The following is a 15,529-nucleotide window of genomic DNA, read 5'->3' on the forward strand; positions in this document are numbered from 1 at the left end:
CCTTCTGTGACGGGTAGGCTCCGCAGCGACTGGAATGCATCATCGACCCCAGCAACCAAATTTTAAGTTTCATTTGATGTTTTAAGTTGCAGACAATTTGGTTAAACACCCAATCTAGTCTAGTAGAATTGTCCTAATTCAAATCTGGGAGTTCCAACTGGCCTTTATGGGATTCTTTTCTTGGTGAAGATCATTTCTGTTGGTGGGGAGGGGGTGAAGAACAATACTCTCTTCATGGAGTCCCATTGGCTTAGAACCACACTGCACTAGGTTCCTACGGCTAAAGCTGCCACTTCTAAGCCTAATGGAGAGTTGGAGAATAGAGCAAGGTAACTATAGGATAAACAATTAGAGACGTGGTCACAGTGTTAGAGCTTTATCTGAGTTTTGACCTTGGGTGAAAATCTGAGGTTATTCTCAACATACCTGTATCACATGAACACGTGTGTCAGTCCACTAGTCCCACTTTTCCTTACTTCATCTTTCATTCAATAGTGTTAGACCTTTGATGTGCTTTCTTAGCCTGTTCCTTCCTGTTGATCCCACAGTGTTGTGGTCCAAACAGGAACACAAGGTATCCATGGAACCCCAGCACCGTCCTTCCCTGACCAGATTGAGGGAAACCTCAGTAACTCTCATCTCAGAATGATTTACTGGACTTCCTGTTCCACCAGAGAAGATTCACCAGTCTCCTCGCCTCTTTCCATTTGTACTTTCCTTCTCGACAGTCAAACATCAAGAGAGATTAATCGCTAAAACAAGTCTATAACAGATAGTCTCTTCACATCAGTGGGACAAAGTCTACACAACCAACACTACACACAGTGATTGCCAGCAACTGGGTCCAGGCAGCAGAGGGTCGTTCGGCCGACTGACTGCCGCTCTTCCGTGGCCACGTTCGTGCCCGGGTGTCCTTGGAGATGGAGCACGCGGTGAACCCGGCACGCTCGAGGCCTCCTGCGACCGGTGGGCCCCGTGGGGACTGGAGTGATTCATCACCCAGCAACCAAATTTCAACTTAATTTGTTAAGTTTCACTTAATGTTTTGAGTTTAGTTAGTCTCTTTGTTTATGGGTTGCTCAAAAAGAGTACACACAGTGATTGCCTCTCTCTTCCTGCAATCCCCCCAATCCCGTCAGCTTAACTCAAACATCCTTTCCCCGGCGGATAGACCAGACTTACCCCAGTACATGTCAAATACATGGAATGTACTCGTGCAAAAGGTCATATTTAAAACATTACAAAAAACACACATACACAGTTAACCATCATTTAAAGCTGGCATGAATCTAATAATGGGGGTGAGGCGGACCTACAAATACAAAGGGATCGGGATAGGTGGGTGGAAAATGGCATTTAATGTGGGAAAATACAAAAGAATGAGACTAGGGAAAAGAAAGACTTGAATTTCTATAGCGCCTTTTACGACCACCGGACGTCTCAAAGCACTTTACAGCCAATGAAGTACTTTTTGAAGTGTAGTCACTGTTGTAATGTAGGAAACATAGCAGCCAATTTGCACACAGCAAGCTCCCACAAACAACAATGTGATAATGACTGGATCATCTGTTTTTGTTATGTTGGTTGAGGGATTAATATTTAAAAGAAAGCACAATTTACACTTCATCTAGAGCCATCCTTTGTTTCTTAACCTGTCCCATTACCATCTCCCTTTGCCTTGAATATCTCTCAATGTCTCTTAATCTCTCCTGCCTTCCATCCTATCACAGACCGTCCCTTTTGTTCTTTCCTCCCCTCCCTCCCCCCTTTCCCAGCCTCTTCACTTGCTTAAGAATCTGTTCCATTTCCGGCTTTTTTCCAGTTCTGACGAAAGGTCATCGACCTGAAACGTTGACTCTGTTTCTCTCTTCACAGACGCTGCCTGACCTGCCGAGTGTCTCCGGCATTTTCTGTTTTTATTTGAGGGATAAATAGGACAACCCAGCCTATCCAATCTTTCCTCATAGCTAAAATTCTTCAGCCCAGGCAACATCCTCGTAAATCTCCTCTGTACCCTCTCCAGTGCAATCACATCCTTCCTGTAATGTGGTGACCAGGACTGCACGCAGTACTCTAGCTGCGGCCTAACCAGTGTTTTATACATTTCAAGCATAACCTCCCTGCTCTTATATTCTATGCCTCGGCTAATAAAGGCAAGTATCCCGTATGCCTTCTTAACCAACTTATCTACCTGTCCAGCTAACTTCAGGGATCTGTGGACATGCACTCCAAGGTCCCTCTGATCTTCTGCACTTCTGTGTCCTACCATTTAACCCTTGCCTTGTTAGCCCTCCACAAATGCATGACCTCACACTTCTCCAGATTGAATTCCTTTTGCCACTGTTCTGCCCACCTGACCAGTCCATTGATATCTTCCTGCAGTCTTCAGCTTTCTTCATTATCAACCACACAGCCAATTTTTGTATCATCTGCAACCTTCTTAATCATACTTCCTACATCCAAGTCTAAATCATTGATATATACCACAAAAAGCAAAGGACCCATTACTGAGCCCTGCGGAACCCCACTGGAAACAGCCTTCCAGTCACAAAAACACCCTTCGACCATTACCCTTTGTTTCCTGCCTCTGAGCCAATTCTGGATCCAACTTGCCCCTTTGCCTTGGATCCCATGGGCTTTAACTTTCGTGACCAGTCTGCCTTGCAGGACATTATCAAAAACCTTGCTAAAATCCATTTACATTGCATCAAATGCACTACGCTCATTCACCCTCCTGGTTACCTCCTCAAAAAATTCAATCAAGTTAGTCAGACACGACCTTCCCTTAACAAATCCATGCTGACTGTCACTGATTAATCCGTGTCTTTCTAAATGAAGATTTATCCTGTCGCTCAGAAATGTTTCCAATAATTTTCCCACCACTGAGGTTAGGCTGACTGGCCTGTAATTATTCGGCCTATCCCTTTCTCCCTTTTTAAACAACGGTACCACGTTAGCAGTCCTCCAGTCCTCTGGCACCACACCTGAAGCCAGAGAAGATTGGAAAATGATGGTCAGAGCCTCTGCTATTTCCTCTCTTACTTCTGAGCACTTGTGTTTGTCACATTCATCACACGCACTTTCCATTCTCCTGACCCGCTTTGCAGACTCACTGATCAGTTTGGATGTTCCCTCAAACCCGCAGATACCTGAAAATGACCAACCCACTGAACCACGCAGAACTATTCAAAAGACACTGACTCGCAAACAACGGAGGATTCAATTAACCTGGGCAAGGTGGCCCTCAACTGGTCCAGGCAGAGCGCGGTCGATGCGGGGGGGGTGTTCGCTCCGGCTGCCCACCTCTCTTCCGTGGCTACAACCAATGCCTGGGTGTCCCTGAAGAGGGAGCACGCAGTGTCTGACGGTTCCCTTTGAGGCTTTCCCTTACCGGTGGGCACCAGAGGGACTGGAGTGCGGAGTGGATCCAGGGAACTCAATTATAATTTTTAAAGTTTTTATGTCAGTTTTGTCATAATTTGGAACTTATTGTTTGTGCCCCTTTAAAAAGGGGGGCACTTATGGTTTAAATGTTTCTGATTGATGATTTAATCGTCCCAATTGATTAGCCTAAAGATAAGCCTGTGATTCCAGATATTCGAACTGTGTTTGAGGAAAGTCAGGGCGATTGGGATCCTTATTTTTTTTTCTATAAATTTAAATTCCCCAACAGCCGTGGATGGATTTGAACTCAGATCATCAGTCAAATCCTCCGGATTAATTAGTTCACTAAATTTACCACTACGCTAGTGTCCCCTTCCTTTGGGATCCTTCTTGCCTTGTCAGCCAATGACACTCATTTTTCAAAGTCATGATTGGCTCTGGGTGTCATCTCCCCCTCCTCCCTTTACTTGATTGGTGCTCTGAGAGAGAGGCTGCCACTTCTGATTGGGTATTGAGGAATGTCACTCATCACCTAGGCGGTCACGCCCTGGATTATCCAGCAGTATAAATACTAGGAGTTTGGGGGGTTGGTTAAATCCCAGCTTCTTACTTCAACAAAGTTTAGATTTAGCAATAAATAATAATAATAATTAGGATGGCTTCTCAAGTGCGTCAGAACTACCACAAGGACTGTGAGGATGCTGTCAACAAGCAGATCAACATGGAGCTCTATTCCTCCTATGTTTATCTCTCCATGGTGAGTCTTGTATTTCTGACCACTTCATAGTGGAGTCTATGTAATGTTACTTTACTAAATTCTGTGCTGTATCTAGCCCACCCCTCAATCTATGCACAGTAAATTCATTTTTAGAGCTAAAATTGCATTATATTAATTAATCATCTTGTGCATTAATTAAAAAACTGCCTCTCTGGTCCTTGCAGTAACTGAACCATATTCTGAGTATGTTAATGATTCTCTTTCCTGGGCTCTTGTGAGTGTGGTGTTGAAGTTTATATTTGGAATACACTCTGCATTCAAAGTGTGTAAATCAGAATTGTTATCCTCACTTCTAAATCACTCCATGGCCTTTCCCTACTTTTGCTTTTGCAATGAGGGGATGTAATCTTAAAATTAGAAGTAGCCCATTTAGGAGGGAAGTCAGGAGGTACTTTTTCACAAGGGTGGTGGAAATCTGGAACACTTTCTTTACCTGCTTTCTCCTCCCGCCCCCTAGCTGTGGATGCTGGGACAATTGGAGCTTTCAAGACAGATGGTTTTGTTGGGTAAGGGTCTCGAGGGGGATGGAGTAAAGCTACAGGTCAGCTATGATCAAATTGAATGGTGGAGCTGGCTTGAGTGGCTGAATGGCCAACTCCTGTTCCTAATATTCTTAATCTCCTAGTTTATAGCCAACCTGGATTTCGCTTTCTTTCAAAGGGTTCAAGTCTCACTGCCCTTCTGTCTTTTCGCTAACTCCCTTTGCCGTACTGGTGGTAAATCCGTCAGCCACTTTGACCCTACTCAGGGGAACTCTCCCTTAACTCCTCTGCTTTCCTACTTCTTGACCTTGACCAAGCACTTCAAATTCTGAAGGTTTATGAACCTTTTATTCCTTGGTATCTGGTTCTCCTCTGAAATGCCTTGATTAGTGTTGAAGGTACCAAATTAATGCTGCTTGTGGTAATTTTAGTTCCATGGGATGAATGTAGCCAGTAAGACTCAGACCAGTGTCTCCTCTTTGATGTACTACATGAACTGTGCACTGTGACTAGACTTTAATGGGTTTGCTTCTAATGCCCCTTGGCAATAGCTCTGGGCCAATAATTGTAAGTTACTATTTAATCTGCTCCCACCACCCTTTCAGGCAGTTCATGCACTTGAGTTTGCTCATGTTGCCTCTCTCTTTTTTGCCATTTCCATTGGCCAGTTTCCCTATTGCTAGGGGTCAGACTGTCCACTCTACCAGGTTAGTGAAGTAAGTAGGCCTGTGCTAATGTACAACAAGTTCAGTGAGACTTGAACCCTTTGAAAGAAAGCGAAATCCAGGTTGGCTTTATGTACAATACCCATGATGGGTCTGCTATGAGATACACAACGACTTTTCTGATCTCTCCATAGTCCTATTACTTTGACCGGGATGATGTTGCCCTGCGTCACTTTGCCGAGTTCTTCAAGGAGCAGTCACACGAGGAACGGGAGCACGCGGAGAAACTGATGAAATTCCAGAATCGGCGTGGAGGCCGAATCATCTTGGCGGACATCAAGGTTTGGCTCAATAAACGAGTGACCTTCTGTCTGGAACCCCTTAGACTGATTGTTTCAAATACTTTCCAAAGCAATTGGTTCCAATTTATAACACTGGCCAAGTCGGTCCATGACAGAGTTTATACTCCACGAACCAGTTCCCACCGTGTGTCATCTAACCCTATCTGCATATTCTTTTATACACCTCTCCCTAGTACATATCTAGCTTCCCCTTCAATACATCTGTTATTTGACTCCGGGAGTTGTGTTGGCTTAATGCAGTAGTTCTATTTTCTGTTAACACATTGATTCATGGTAACAGTAGACGTTTGCACCCCTAATTTCCTTCAATACTTGTTTGTTTAATCCATTGTACAGTGAACTGTCTGTATTTCCCTTTCCAGAAACCAGAGCAGGATGAGTGGAGCAATGGTCTGGAGGCGATGCAGAGAGCTCTGCAGCTGGAGAAGAATGTCAACCAGAGTCTGCTGGATCTGCACAAAATCTCCACTGAGAGGACTGACCCTCATGTAAGTTCTTGATGCTGTAATGTGGGCATTTTGTTAAGTTGGAGGTGGTGGAACCTTGAGCCTATTCAAAAGATCTCTATGCCCAATAGCTTTGTTAGTGCTTTTTAGGTTTTTGATTGGTGGGAGCTTGGCCTACTGTGGACATTGACGAGTAAATGTGTCCCAGTGATTCTAGGATCTATGCCCCTATTGTGCAGGAAGTTTAATCTAATGATGCAGTAATTCCATTAATCTCAATTGCACCACTAGACTATCCTGCAGTCCAAGAGGATTAAACTCTCTGGGAAGCTAGGATGTTCCTTGAAATCTGCTGCTGGACATAACTAGTTTCCCTCTTTTTCCAGTTGTGTGACTTCCTGGAGACCCACTACTTGGATGAGCAAGTGAAGATGATCAAGAAGCTTGGCGATCACATCACCAACTTGAAGAGACTGGGAGCCCCTGAGAATGGCATGGGAGAGTACCTGTTTGATAAGCACACCCTGGGGGAAGAGTGACCTGAAGTGACTGCAGGGATGAAGCCTATTGTGTTTAGTACTTGTATTTATAATTGTGTGTGAGACTCCTGTCCTGTAGGGAATGATGGCTTGTGACTTTGTACAAGAGCTGAGACCTGGGCTCTTAATGTGAAATGTCACTAACTGTAAATAAACTGTTCAATATTGGACTGGATTTTGACTCTTTGTAAATTTTAGTAGTTTTTGTTCCGGTTAGCATAACTTGGTGACATTTCCCGTATTACACTAGGCTGTGCAGCAGTGTTGTCATGGGATTCGGTCATAGAATGGTTATAGCACAGGAGGCCATTCGGCCCGTCGAGCCCGTACCGGCTCTCTGCAGGGGCACTTCAGCTCATCCCACTCCCCCACCATTTCTTCCTGTAGTCCTGCAATTTTTTTCTTTCTGGTATTTTCTAGTTCCCTTTTGAAAGCCACGATTGAATCAGCCTCCACCACCCGCGGGTAGTGCATTCTAGATCCTAACCACTCCCTGCATAAAAATGTTTTTCCTCAGGTTGCCTTTGGGCCTCCTGCCAATCACCTTCAATTGGTGGCCTCTGGTTCTTGAACCTTCTGCCAATGGGAACAGTCATATGAATTTTTTTTTTGCTGCTGTAATTTTACAATATTTAACTTGGATATTCAGACACCGGTTGAAAGATCTCCATTCAATTGTATGTATTTCTTGCAAATACTTCAATCTTGTGTTGCAGACGAAGGGCAATGATTCAGCATCCACAGTGCTCTGGGGTAGAGAATTCCAAAGATATCTTACTAGGAAAGTGTGAATACCCTATTGGGCTTTGTTCTGGGACCCCTCTCCTCCCTCTCCCGAGACCATGAGTGTTGACCAGCCTGCCAACACTCATGGTCTTGGGTAAGGTAGTGAAGGATGAGGAATCCATGTGGAACTGTATTCCCACAAAATATAATCCTTCTGGAAGGAGTAAATGTATTTCATTAAATGAACAAAGTACAACCCCCCCAAGTTAAATAGATACTTCTCCTGAAACTCTTTTCCCCCCCCCCCTCCCTGTCTGTTCCATCAATGTATAAACCCACTACCAGCAGCTCCTCCATAAATGTATTGATTGGTATTCAGGCCCATTGTGCAGTTCGCACCAAATAGCAATCATCCTTTCCAAATCCTACTGCATCTCCATTTGTGTCCTTCACCCCCAGGAATGGATTCAACCGTTGATGCTGAAGCTACAACACGCCAGTGTTTACAAGCTAATTTAGGAACTTAGCTGAGAACTGCAGCGGGTGCAATGAAATTGCCATCTTCAGCCATTCCACGTTGATGTCTTTGCATCTCTCGGAGGCATTGCTGGGGTATCTGAGTCCCCACATTTCACACGACGATGAGCCGCAATTCTACGAGTCGGAATGGGTTTGCGTGCTGACGGGTTTGATGGCTTCATGTTTCAGACAAAACAAAGTCTTCAGCTCACTCGTTGTGAAAAACTTTACAGGCGCCCGTGTTTTAAGAATTACATCAAATTTACAGCACAGAAACTGGCCATTCGGCCCGACTGCTCCGTGCCAGGGTTTATACTCCACACGAGCCTCCTCCCGCCCTTCTTCATCTAATCCGATCAGCATATTCTTCTATTCCTTTCTTACCAAACTTCACCTTAAATGCATCTCTGCTCTTCGCCTCAACTACTCCTATGTGGTAGCGAGTTCCACATTCTCACCACTGAAGAAGTTGCTCCTGAATCCCCTGTTAGATTTATTAGTGACTATCTTATACTTATGGCCCTGAGTTCTGGACTCCCCCACAAGCGAAAGCATTGCCTGCCTCCGTTCCGCGGCTATGTTCGCGCCCGGGTGGCCCTGGAGATGGAGCACGCGGTGTCCGCCGGCACGCTCGAGGCCTTCCGAGACCGGTGGGCGCCGCGGGGACTGGAGTGCATCGTCACCCCGGCCGATGTCATTCTAATCTAAGTTGATAAGCCTTATTCGACGTTTTCCTTAAATTTGCAGATAAATTGTACAACCAAAAGGAGGGACAACTGATCCCTGGCTGATGTTACTTTAATTTATGTTGATAAACTTTATTTGACATTTTCTTAAGCTGCAGATAAATTGTGCAACCACAAAAGACCACAAGTGAAAGCATTTTCTCTCCATCTACCTTATCAAAACACCTTCATCATTTTAAAGACCTCTATTAGGTCACCCTTCAGCCTTCTTATTTCTAGAGAAAAGAGCCCCAGCCTGTTCAGTCATTCCTGATCGATATAACCTCTCAGTTCTGCTGTCATTCTTGTAAATCAAATTTCCACCTCCTCCAGTGCCTCTATATCCTTTTTGTAATATTCTCCTTAGAGCAGAGAAGGCTAAGGGGAGATTTGATAGAGGTGTTTAAAATCATGAAGGGTTTCGATAGAGTAAATAAAGAGAAACTGTTTCCAATGGCTGAAGGGTCGATAACCAGAGGACACAGATTTAAGATGATTCGCAAAAGAACCAGAGGCGACAGGAGGAAAAACGTTGTTACACAAGGAGTGGTTAGGATTGGGAATGAGCTGCTTGATGGGGCGGTGGATACAGATTCAACAGTGGCCTTCAAAAGGGAATTGGATAAATACTTGAAGTAGAAAAAATTCCAGGTTCCTGGGGAAAGAGCGGGGGAGTGGGACTAACTGGATTGCTCTTTGAACGAGCCGGGACAGACTCGATGGGCCGAATGGCCTCCTTCTGTGCTGCACTATTCTATGAATCTATGGAGACCAGAACCGTGCACCGTACTCCAAGTGTAGTCTAACCGAGGTTCTATACCAATTTAACATGTTGAACTCGGGTGCGGTTCGGCTGCAAGCACTCCCCGCACTGAGGTCAGAACGGCACTAATGGTAACTGTTTGCATCTCACAAAATCTATGAGGTCGATGTTCACCCCGCTCCGTGCCGATACATTTCCTTCAGTCTGACGACAAAGAAGTACAGCCCTGGTAGCAGCTCCCCGAGTGACGGGCTAGAAAATACACCCCTGTTTTTCTGTGAGAAATTCCTGTCTTTACATCCGAAGGGATTGTGTGATGGGGAGAAATATTTAATGGAAAGTCAAGCCTCATGGGTCCCGGTTCTACAGAATCTGAAAATGTGAATGAATAATACTCTGGTGTAGGTTCCATAACACACAAAGGTGTTTCCAATCAATTTATTCCATTTTTTGAATATTAATTCATGGGATGTGGGCGTCGCTGTCAACGGCCAGAATTTATTGCCCGGCGCGAGTCTCCCTGGAGAAGGTGGTGGTGAGCCGCCTTCTTGAACCGCTGCAGTCCGAGCGGTGAAGGTACTCCCACAATGCTGTTAGGGAGGGAGTTCCAGGATTTTGACCCAGCGACGACGAAGGAACAATTGTAGGAAAATACATCGATAGCGAAGGATGATTCTCAGCACCTTGAGCTTTTCGAAAGCAGCAAATTGTCATTTAATTCAAATGAGAGCATCAAACAACGAGAGACTTTCCGATTTGAAGAAGGTCAAGGACCCCAAAAGCAGTGACATCACCGAGACTGATCTCCCAAACCTGCCGGTTTTCCATAGCTCTGATTGGCCCTGGGTCTCACCCTCCTCCCCCACACCCCCTCTCCTTTGTTAATTGGTGCCTGGATTCAGGAACGATTCCTGATTGGCTCTCAGCGATTGTCAATCATCATTGGTGATGTCATTCCTTGTTTGAATGCAGGCTGCCCCACTAGTATAAATACAAGAGCTTGGGTTAAAAAGAGTCAGTTCTTGAATTGTCTAGGTGATAGTGAGCAGTAATAGTATAACAGATAATAGTGAAGATGGCCTCCCAAGTGCGTCAGAACTACCACAAGGACTGTGAGGATGCTGTCAACAAGCAGATCAACATGGAGCTCTATTCCTCCTATGTTTATCTCTCCATGGTGGGTCTTGTATGCCTTGTTGCTGTATTGTGAAAAGTTGGAAATTCTGCAGTTCCATGAACTGGTTTTAAACTATATTTCTCTTGACTTCCTTACCTGGGGAAGCAATCTTTGGGCAGTGAGTACTTCAGGGTGATCTTGTTGAGTTAATGGCTTGCTCCTTGTAGCAGCTGCACTCTGTTGACCAGGTTTAATATATGGAACTAGCTCAGCTGCTGCCTGAGTTTGTAACAGAAGAACACAAACCTAGTCAAGTGACTGTTGGTGCTTGTTGATATGAAACAAAGTTCAGTTTCAGTGGGGTGACTGTAGTGAGTGACATGTTGGCAGGTCCTCACTAGCTTTCTCTTTAACTGGAAGTGAAGTCCTGGGAATCCTGGTGTTGAAGCCTTGTTCACTGAGCCTAGATCTTTTGCACTACATTGTAGTGTAAAACTACTGGAATTGAGGAAGTTTCTCCTTCCATGCCCAATGTTAGTTTAGATTTGGAAAAATAAGCATTTATATAGTGCCTTTTGACTACCTCCCAAAGTGCTTTGTAGCCACCTGTTATGTGGGAAATGGAGCAGCCAATTTGTGCACAGTAAGCTCCCACAAACAATGAGAATGATCAGATCATCTGTTTTAGTGGTGTTGTTTGAGGGATAAATATTGTCCTGGGAAACTGGAGAGAACTCCCCTGTTCTCTGAAGTAGTGCCTTGAGATCTTTCACATCCACCTGAGGACAGACAGGGCCTCTGTTTAACATCTCATCTGAATGACTGACAGGAAGTAGAGGAGGTGCTACTTACCCAGCAGTAGAGTTTAGTTTGACTGGACATGAAATATAATCCTCAACATTAGTTTATAGTTTGTGTTTTTTGCTCGTTGAATCTTTCATCCTGGTTTTTTTATTGGGAGGAGAAGCTGTCCAACATGTTCAGATAAGTGAATTGTATTTTGCTAGTTAACCAATGGCATCTTGAGGCTTAAGGGATATGGGGAGAAAGCAGGGACAGGGTACTGAATTTGGATGATCAGCCATGATCTCATTAAATGGCGGAACATGCTCGAGGGGCCGAATGGCCTACTACTGCTCCTATCTTTTTTTATATCTATCTCTTTTTGCAAGATTAAGAACTCTCTAACTAGATAAACATAATAATCTTGCATTGTATTTGAAGATCTAGGTCTGATGAAGATGTTTAAAATTCTCTCCACAGTCCTATTACTTTGACCGGGATGATGTTGCCCTGCGTCACTTTGCCGAGTTCCTCAAGGAGCAGTCACATGAGAAACACGAGGATGCTGAGAAATTGATGAAATTCCAGAATCGGCGTGGAGGCCGAATCATCTTGGAGGACATCAAGGTTGGATTCAATAAATGAGTGGCCTTCTGTTGGGATCCCCTTGTTTCCAATACTTTCTAAAGCAATTGGTTCCAATTTGATTCCATGGTTCTGGTGGCTTAATGCAGTAATTCTATATTCCTGTGACACATTGGTTCATGGTAACATGGAATTCTGGCTGCATTTCACCCCTGTTTTCCTTGTGCTGTCTTGTGTATTTTTGTTTAATTCATTGTAAGTGAACTGTGACTTTCCCCTTCAGAAACCAGAGCAGGCTGAGTGGAGCAATGGTCTGGAGGCGATGCAGAGAGCTCTACAGATGGAGAAGAATGTCAACCAGAGTCTGCTGGATCTGCACAAACTCTCCACTGGGCACACCGACCCTCATGTAAGTTCTTAATGTGGGTTGTTGGGTGTGTTGGAGGTGGTGGAACCTTGCTGTCCTTGAGCCTATTCAATATTCCCCATGCCCAATCGTTTTGTGTTGGTGTCTCTCCTGGGTCCTTAAGTGGGTTGGGGAGAGGACTGGACAGTTGGCATAATGTGGACATTGAGAATAAAGCTGTTGGTGTTCTTCGCATCTATTGTACAGGAATTACTGGTTCATTGGAGCAAATTTACATCATCTCAATTACACCACTTGACTATCCTCCAGTCCAAGAGGATTAAAATCCCAACTCTAGGGTTGGGGGAGTGGTTGGGGGGGAGATCATGTTCCTTGATATCTGCTACTGGCCATAACTAGTTTCACTTTGTTTCTTTCTTTCAGTTGTGTGACTTCCTGGAGACCCACTACTTGGATGAGCAAGTGAAGATGATCAAGAAGCTTGGAGATCACATCACCAACTTGAAGAGACTGGGAGCCCCTGAGAATGGCATGGGAGAGTACCTGTTTGACAAGCACAGCCTGGGGGAGAGTGACTGAAGCTTATTGTGTTCAGTACTTGTGTTTGTATAATTGTGGGGGAGACCCTGTCCTTCAGGGATGGGTTGTGTGACTTTGTACAAAGAGCTGTGAGACTGTCACTAAGTATAAATAAACTGTTCAACATTGGACTGGATTTTGTCTCCTTGTAAATTTGAGTGGTTGCTTATTTTATGATTAACATTTGGTTGTCTTCAGACAAGAGCTACACTGGGCTGTGTTTACACAGAATGCGAGAGGTTGCAGCCCCTCTTTCATTATTTGAAGGGGCTGCTCAATTTTTGGCTGCACTTCAGTCCCACGCTCTTGATCTTCGGTCACCCGGTGCGGAGGGAGCAGGCAGATTGGAGCACCTCCTCGTAGGACTATTCCTGGGCCTTCCCAAAAAGGCCATTAACTGGTCCAAGCAGCGGGCGGTCGAGGGAGTTCTTCGGCTCACCTGCCTTCCTCTCTTCTGTGGCCATATTTGTGCCCGGTTCTCCCTGGAGATGGAGCACGCGGTGTCTGCCAGCGCGCTCGAGCCCTTCCATGACCGGTAGGGACTGGAGTGCACCATCACGCCCAACAACCAAATTTTAATTAAGTTTCATTTGATGTTTTAAGTTGCAGACAATTTGTTTAAACACCCAATCTAGTCTAGCGGCATTGTCCTAATTCAAATCGGAGTTCCAACTGGCCTTTATGCGATTCCTTTCTTGAAGAAAATTTGTGGGGGTGGGGGGGAGATGAATACTCTCTTCATGGAGTCCTATTGGCCTAGAACCACACTGGACTAGGTTCCAACTGCCAAAGCTGCCACTTCTAAGCCTAATGGAGAGTTGGAGAATAGAGCAAGGTAACTGCAGGATAACCAATTAGAGACTTGGTCACAGTGTTAGAGCTTTGAGTTTTGACCTACCTTGGGTGAAAATCCAAGGTTATTCTCAACATGCCTGTATCACATGAACACGTGTCAGTCCACTAGTCCCACTTTTCCTTACTTCATCTTTAATTCAATAGTATTCCACCTTTGATGCACTTTCTTAGCCTGTTCTTTGCTGTTGATCCCACAGTGTTTTGATCCTAGCGGGAGCACGAGGCATCCACGGAATCCCAGCACTGTCCTTCCCTCGCCAGATTTAGGGAAACGCCAGTAACTCTCATCTCAATGATTTACTGGACTTCCTGTTCCACCAGAGAAGATTCAACAGTCTCCTCGCCTCTTTGCATTTGTACTTTCCTCCTGGACAGTCAAACATCGAGAGATTAATCACTGAAACAAGTCCATACCAGATAGTCTCTTCTCACAAGTGGGACAATATCTACACAACCAGCACTACACACAGTGATTGCCAGCAACTGGGTCCAGACAGCAGGGGGTCGTTCGGCCCGACTGCCTGTCTCTTGTTCGTGCCCAGGTGGCCCTGGAGATGGAGCACGTAGTGTCCCCGGCATGCTTGAGGCCTCCTGCGACCAGTGGGCGCCGCGGGGACTGGAGTGCATCGTCACCCCCCCCCCCCGGCAACCAAATTTCAATTTAATTTGTTAAGTTTCACTTATTGTTTTGAGTTTAGTTACAGTCTGTTTGTTTATGGGTTGCTCAAAAAGAGTACACCCAGTGATTGCCTCTCTCTTCCTGCAATCCCCCCAATCCCGTCAGCTTAACTCAAACATCCTTTCCCTGGCGGATAGACCAGACTTACCCCAGTACATGTCAAATACATGGAATGTACTCGTGCAAAAGGTAATATTTAAAACATTACAAAAACACACATACGCAGTTAACCATCATTTAAAGCTGGCATGAATCTAATAATGGGGGTGAGGCGGACCTACAAATACAAAGGGATCGGGATAGGTGGGTGGAAAATGGCATATAATGTGGGAAAATACAAAAGAATGAGACTAGGGAAAAGAAAGACTTGAATTTCTAAAGCGCCTTTCACGACCACCGGATGTCTCAAAGCACTTGACAGCCCATGAAGTACTTTTTGAAGTGTAGTCACTGTTGTAATGTACGAAGCATAGCAGCCAATTTGCACACAGCAAGCTCCCACAAACAACAATGTGATAATGACTGGATCATCTGTTTTTGTTATGTTGGTTGAGGGATTAATATTAAAAGAAAGCACAATTTACACTTCATCTAGAGCCATCCTTTGTTTCTTAACCTGTCCCATTACCATCTCCCTTTGCCTTGAATATCTCTCAATGTCTCTTAATCTCTCCTGCCTTCCATCCTATCACAGACCGTCCCTTTTGTTCTTTCCTCCCTCCCCCCATTCCCAGCCTCTTCACTTGCTTAAGAATCTGTTCCATTTCCGGCTTTTTTCCAGTTCTGACGAAAGGTCATCGACCTGAAACGTTGACTCTGTTTCTCTCTTCACAGACGCTGCCTGACCTGCCGAGTGTCTCCGGCATTTTCTGTTTTTATTTGAGGGATAAATAGGACAACCCAGCCTATCCAATCTTTCCTCATAGCTAAAATTCCCCAGCCCAGGCAACATCCTCGTAAATCTCCTCTGTACCCTCTCCAGTGCAATCACATCCTTCCTGTAATGTGGTGACCAGAACTGCACGCAGTACTCTAGCTGTGGCCTAACCAGTGTTTTATACAGTTCAAGCATAACCTCCCTGCTCTTATATTCTATGCCTCGGCTAATAAAGCAAGTATCCCGTATGCCTTCTTAACCAACTTATCTACCTGTCCAGCTAACTTCAGAGATCTGT

General features: G+C 44.9%; 1 protein-coding gene across 1 annotated transcript; it reads left to right on the top strand.

The window, feature by feature from the left end:
* Positions 1-304: 304 nt before the first annotated feature.
* LOC147099734 (ferritin heavy chain B-like) lies at positions 305-12,919 on the top strand. The gene is made up of 5 exons (XM_085969225.1): positions 305-329; positions 4,327-4,376; positions 5,504-5,650; positions 6,034-6,159; positions 12,665-12,919. The coding sequence occupies exons 1-5, from the start codon at positions 305-307 to the stop codon at positions 12,818-12,820; spliced, it is 504 nt and encodes a 167-aa protein (XP_085825351.1). The 3' UTR covers positions 12,821-12,919.
* Positions 12,920-15,529: the final 2,610 nt, after the last annotated feature.

The sequence above is a fragment of the Somniosus microcephalus genome, chromosome 28 (assembly GCF_052327205.1).
Source record: "Somniosus microcephalus isolate GS21.2 chromosome 28, FLI_Smic_1.0, whole genome shotgun sequence".
In the NCBI taxonomy this organism is placed as follows: domain Eukaryota; kingdom Metazoa; phylum Chordata; class Chondrichthyes; order Squaliformes; family Somniosidae; genus Somniosus; species Somniosus microcephalus.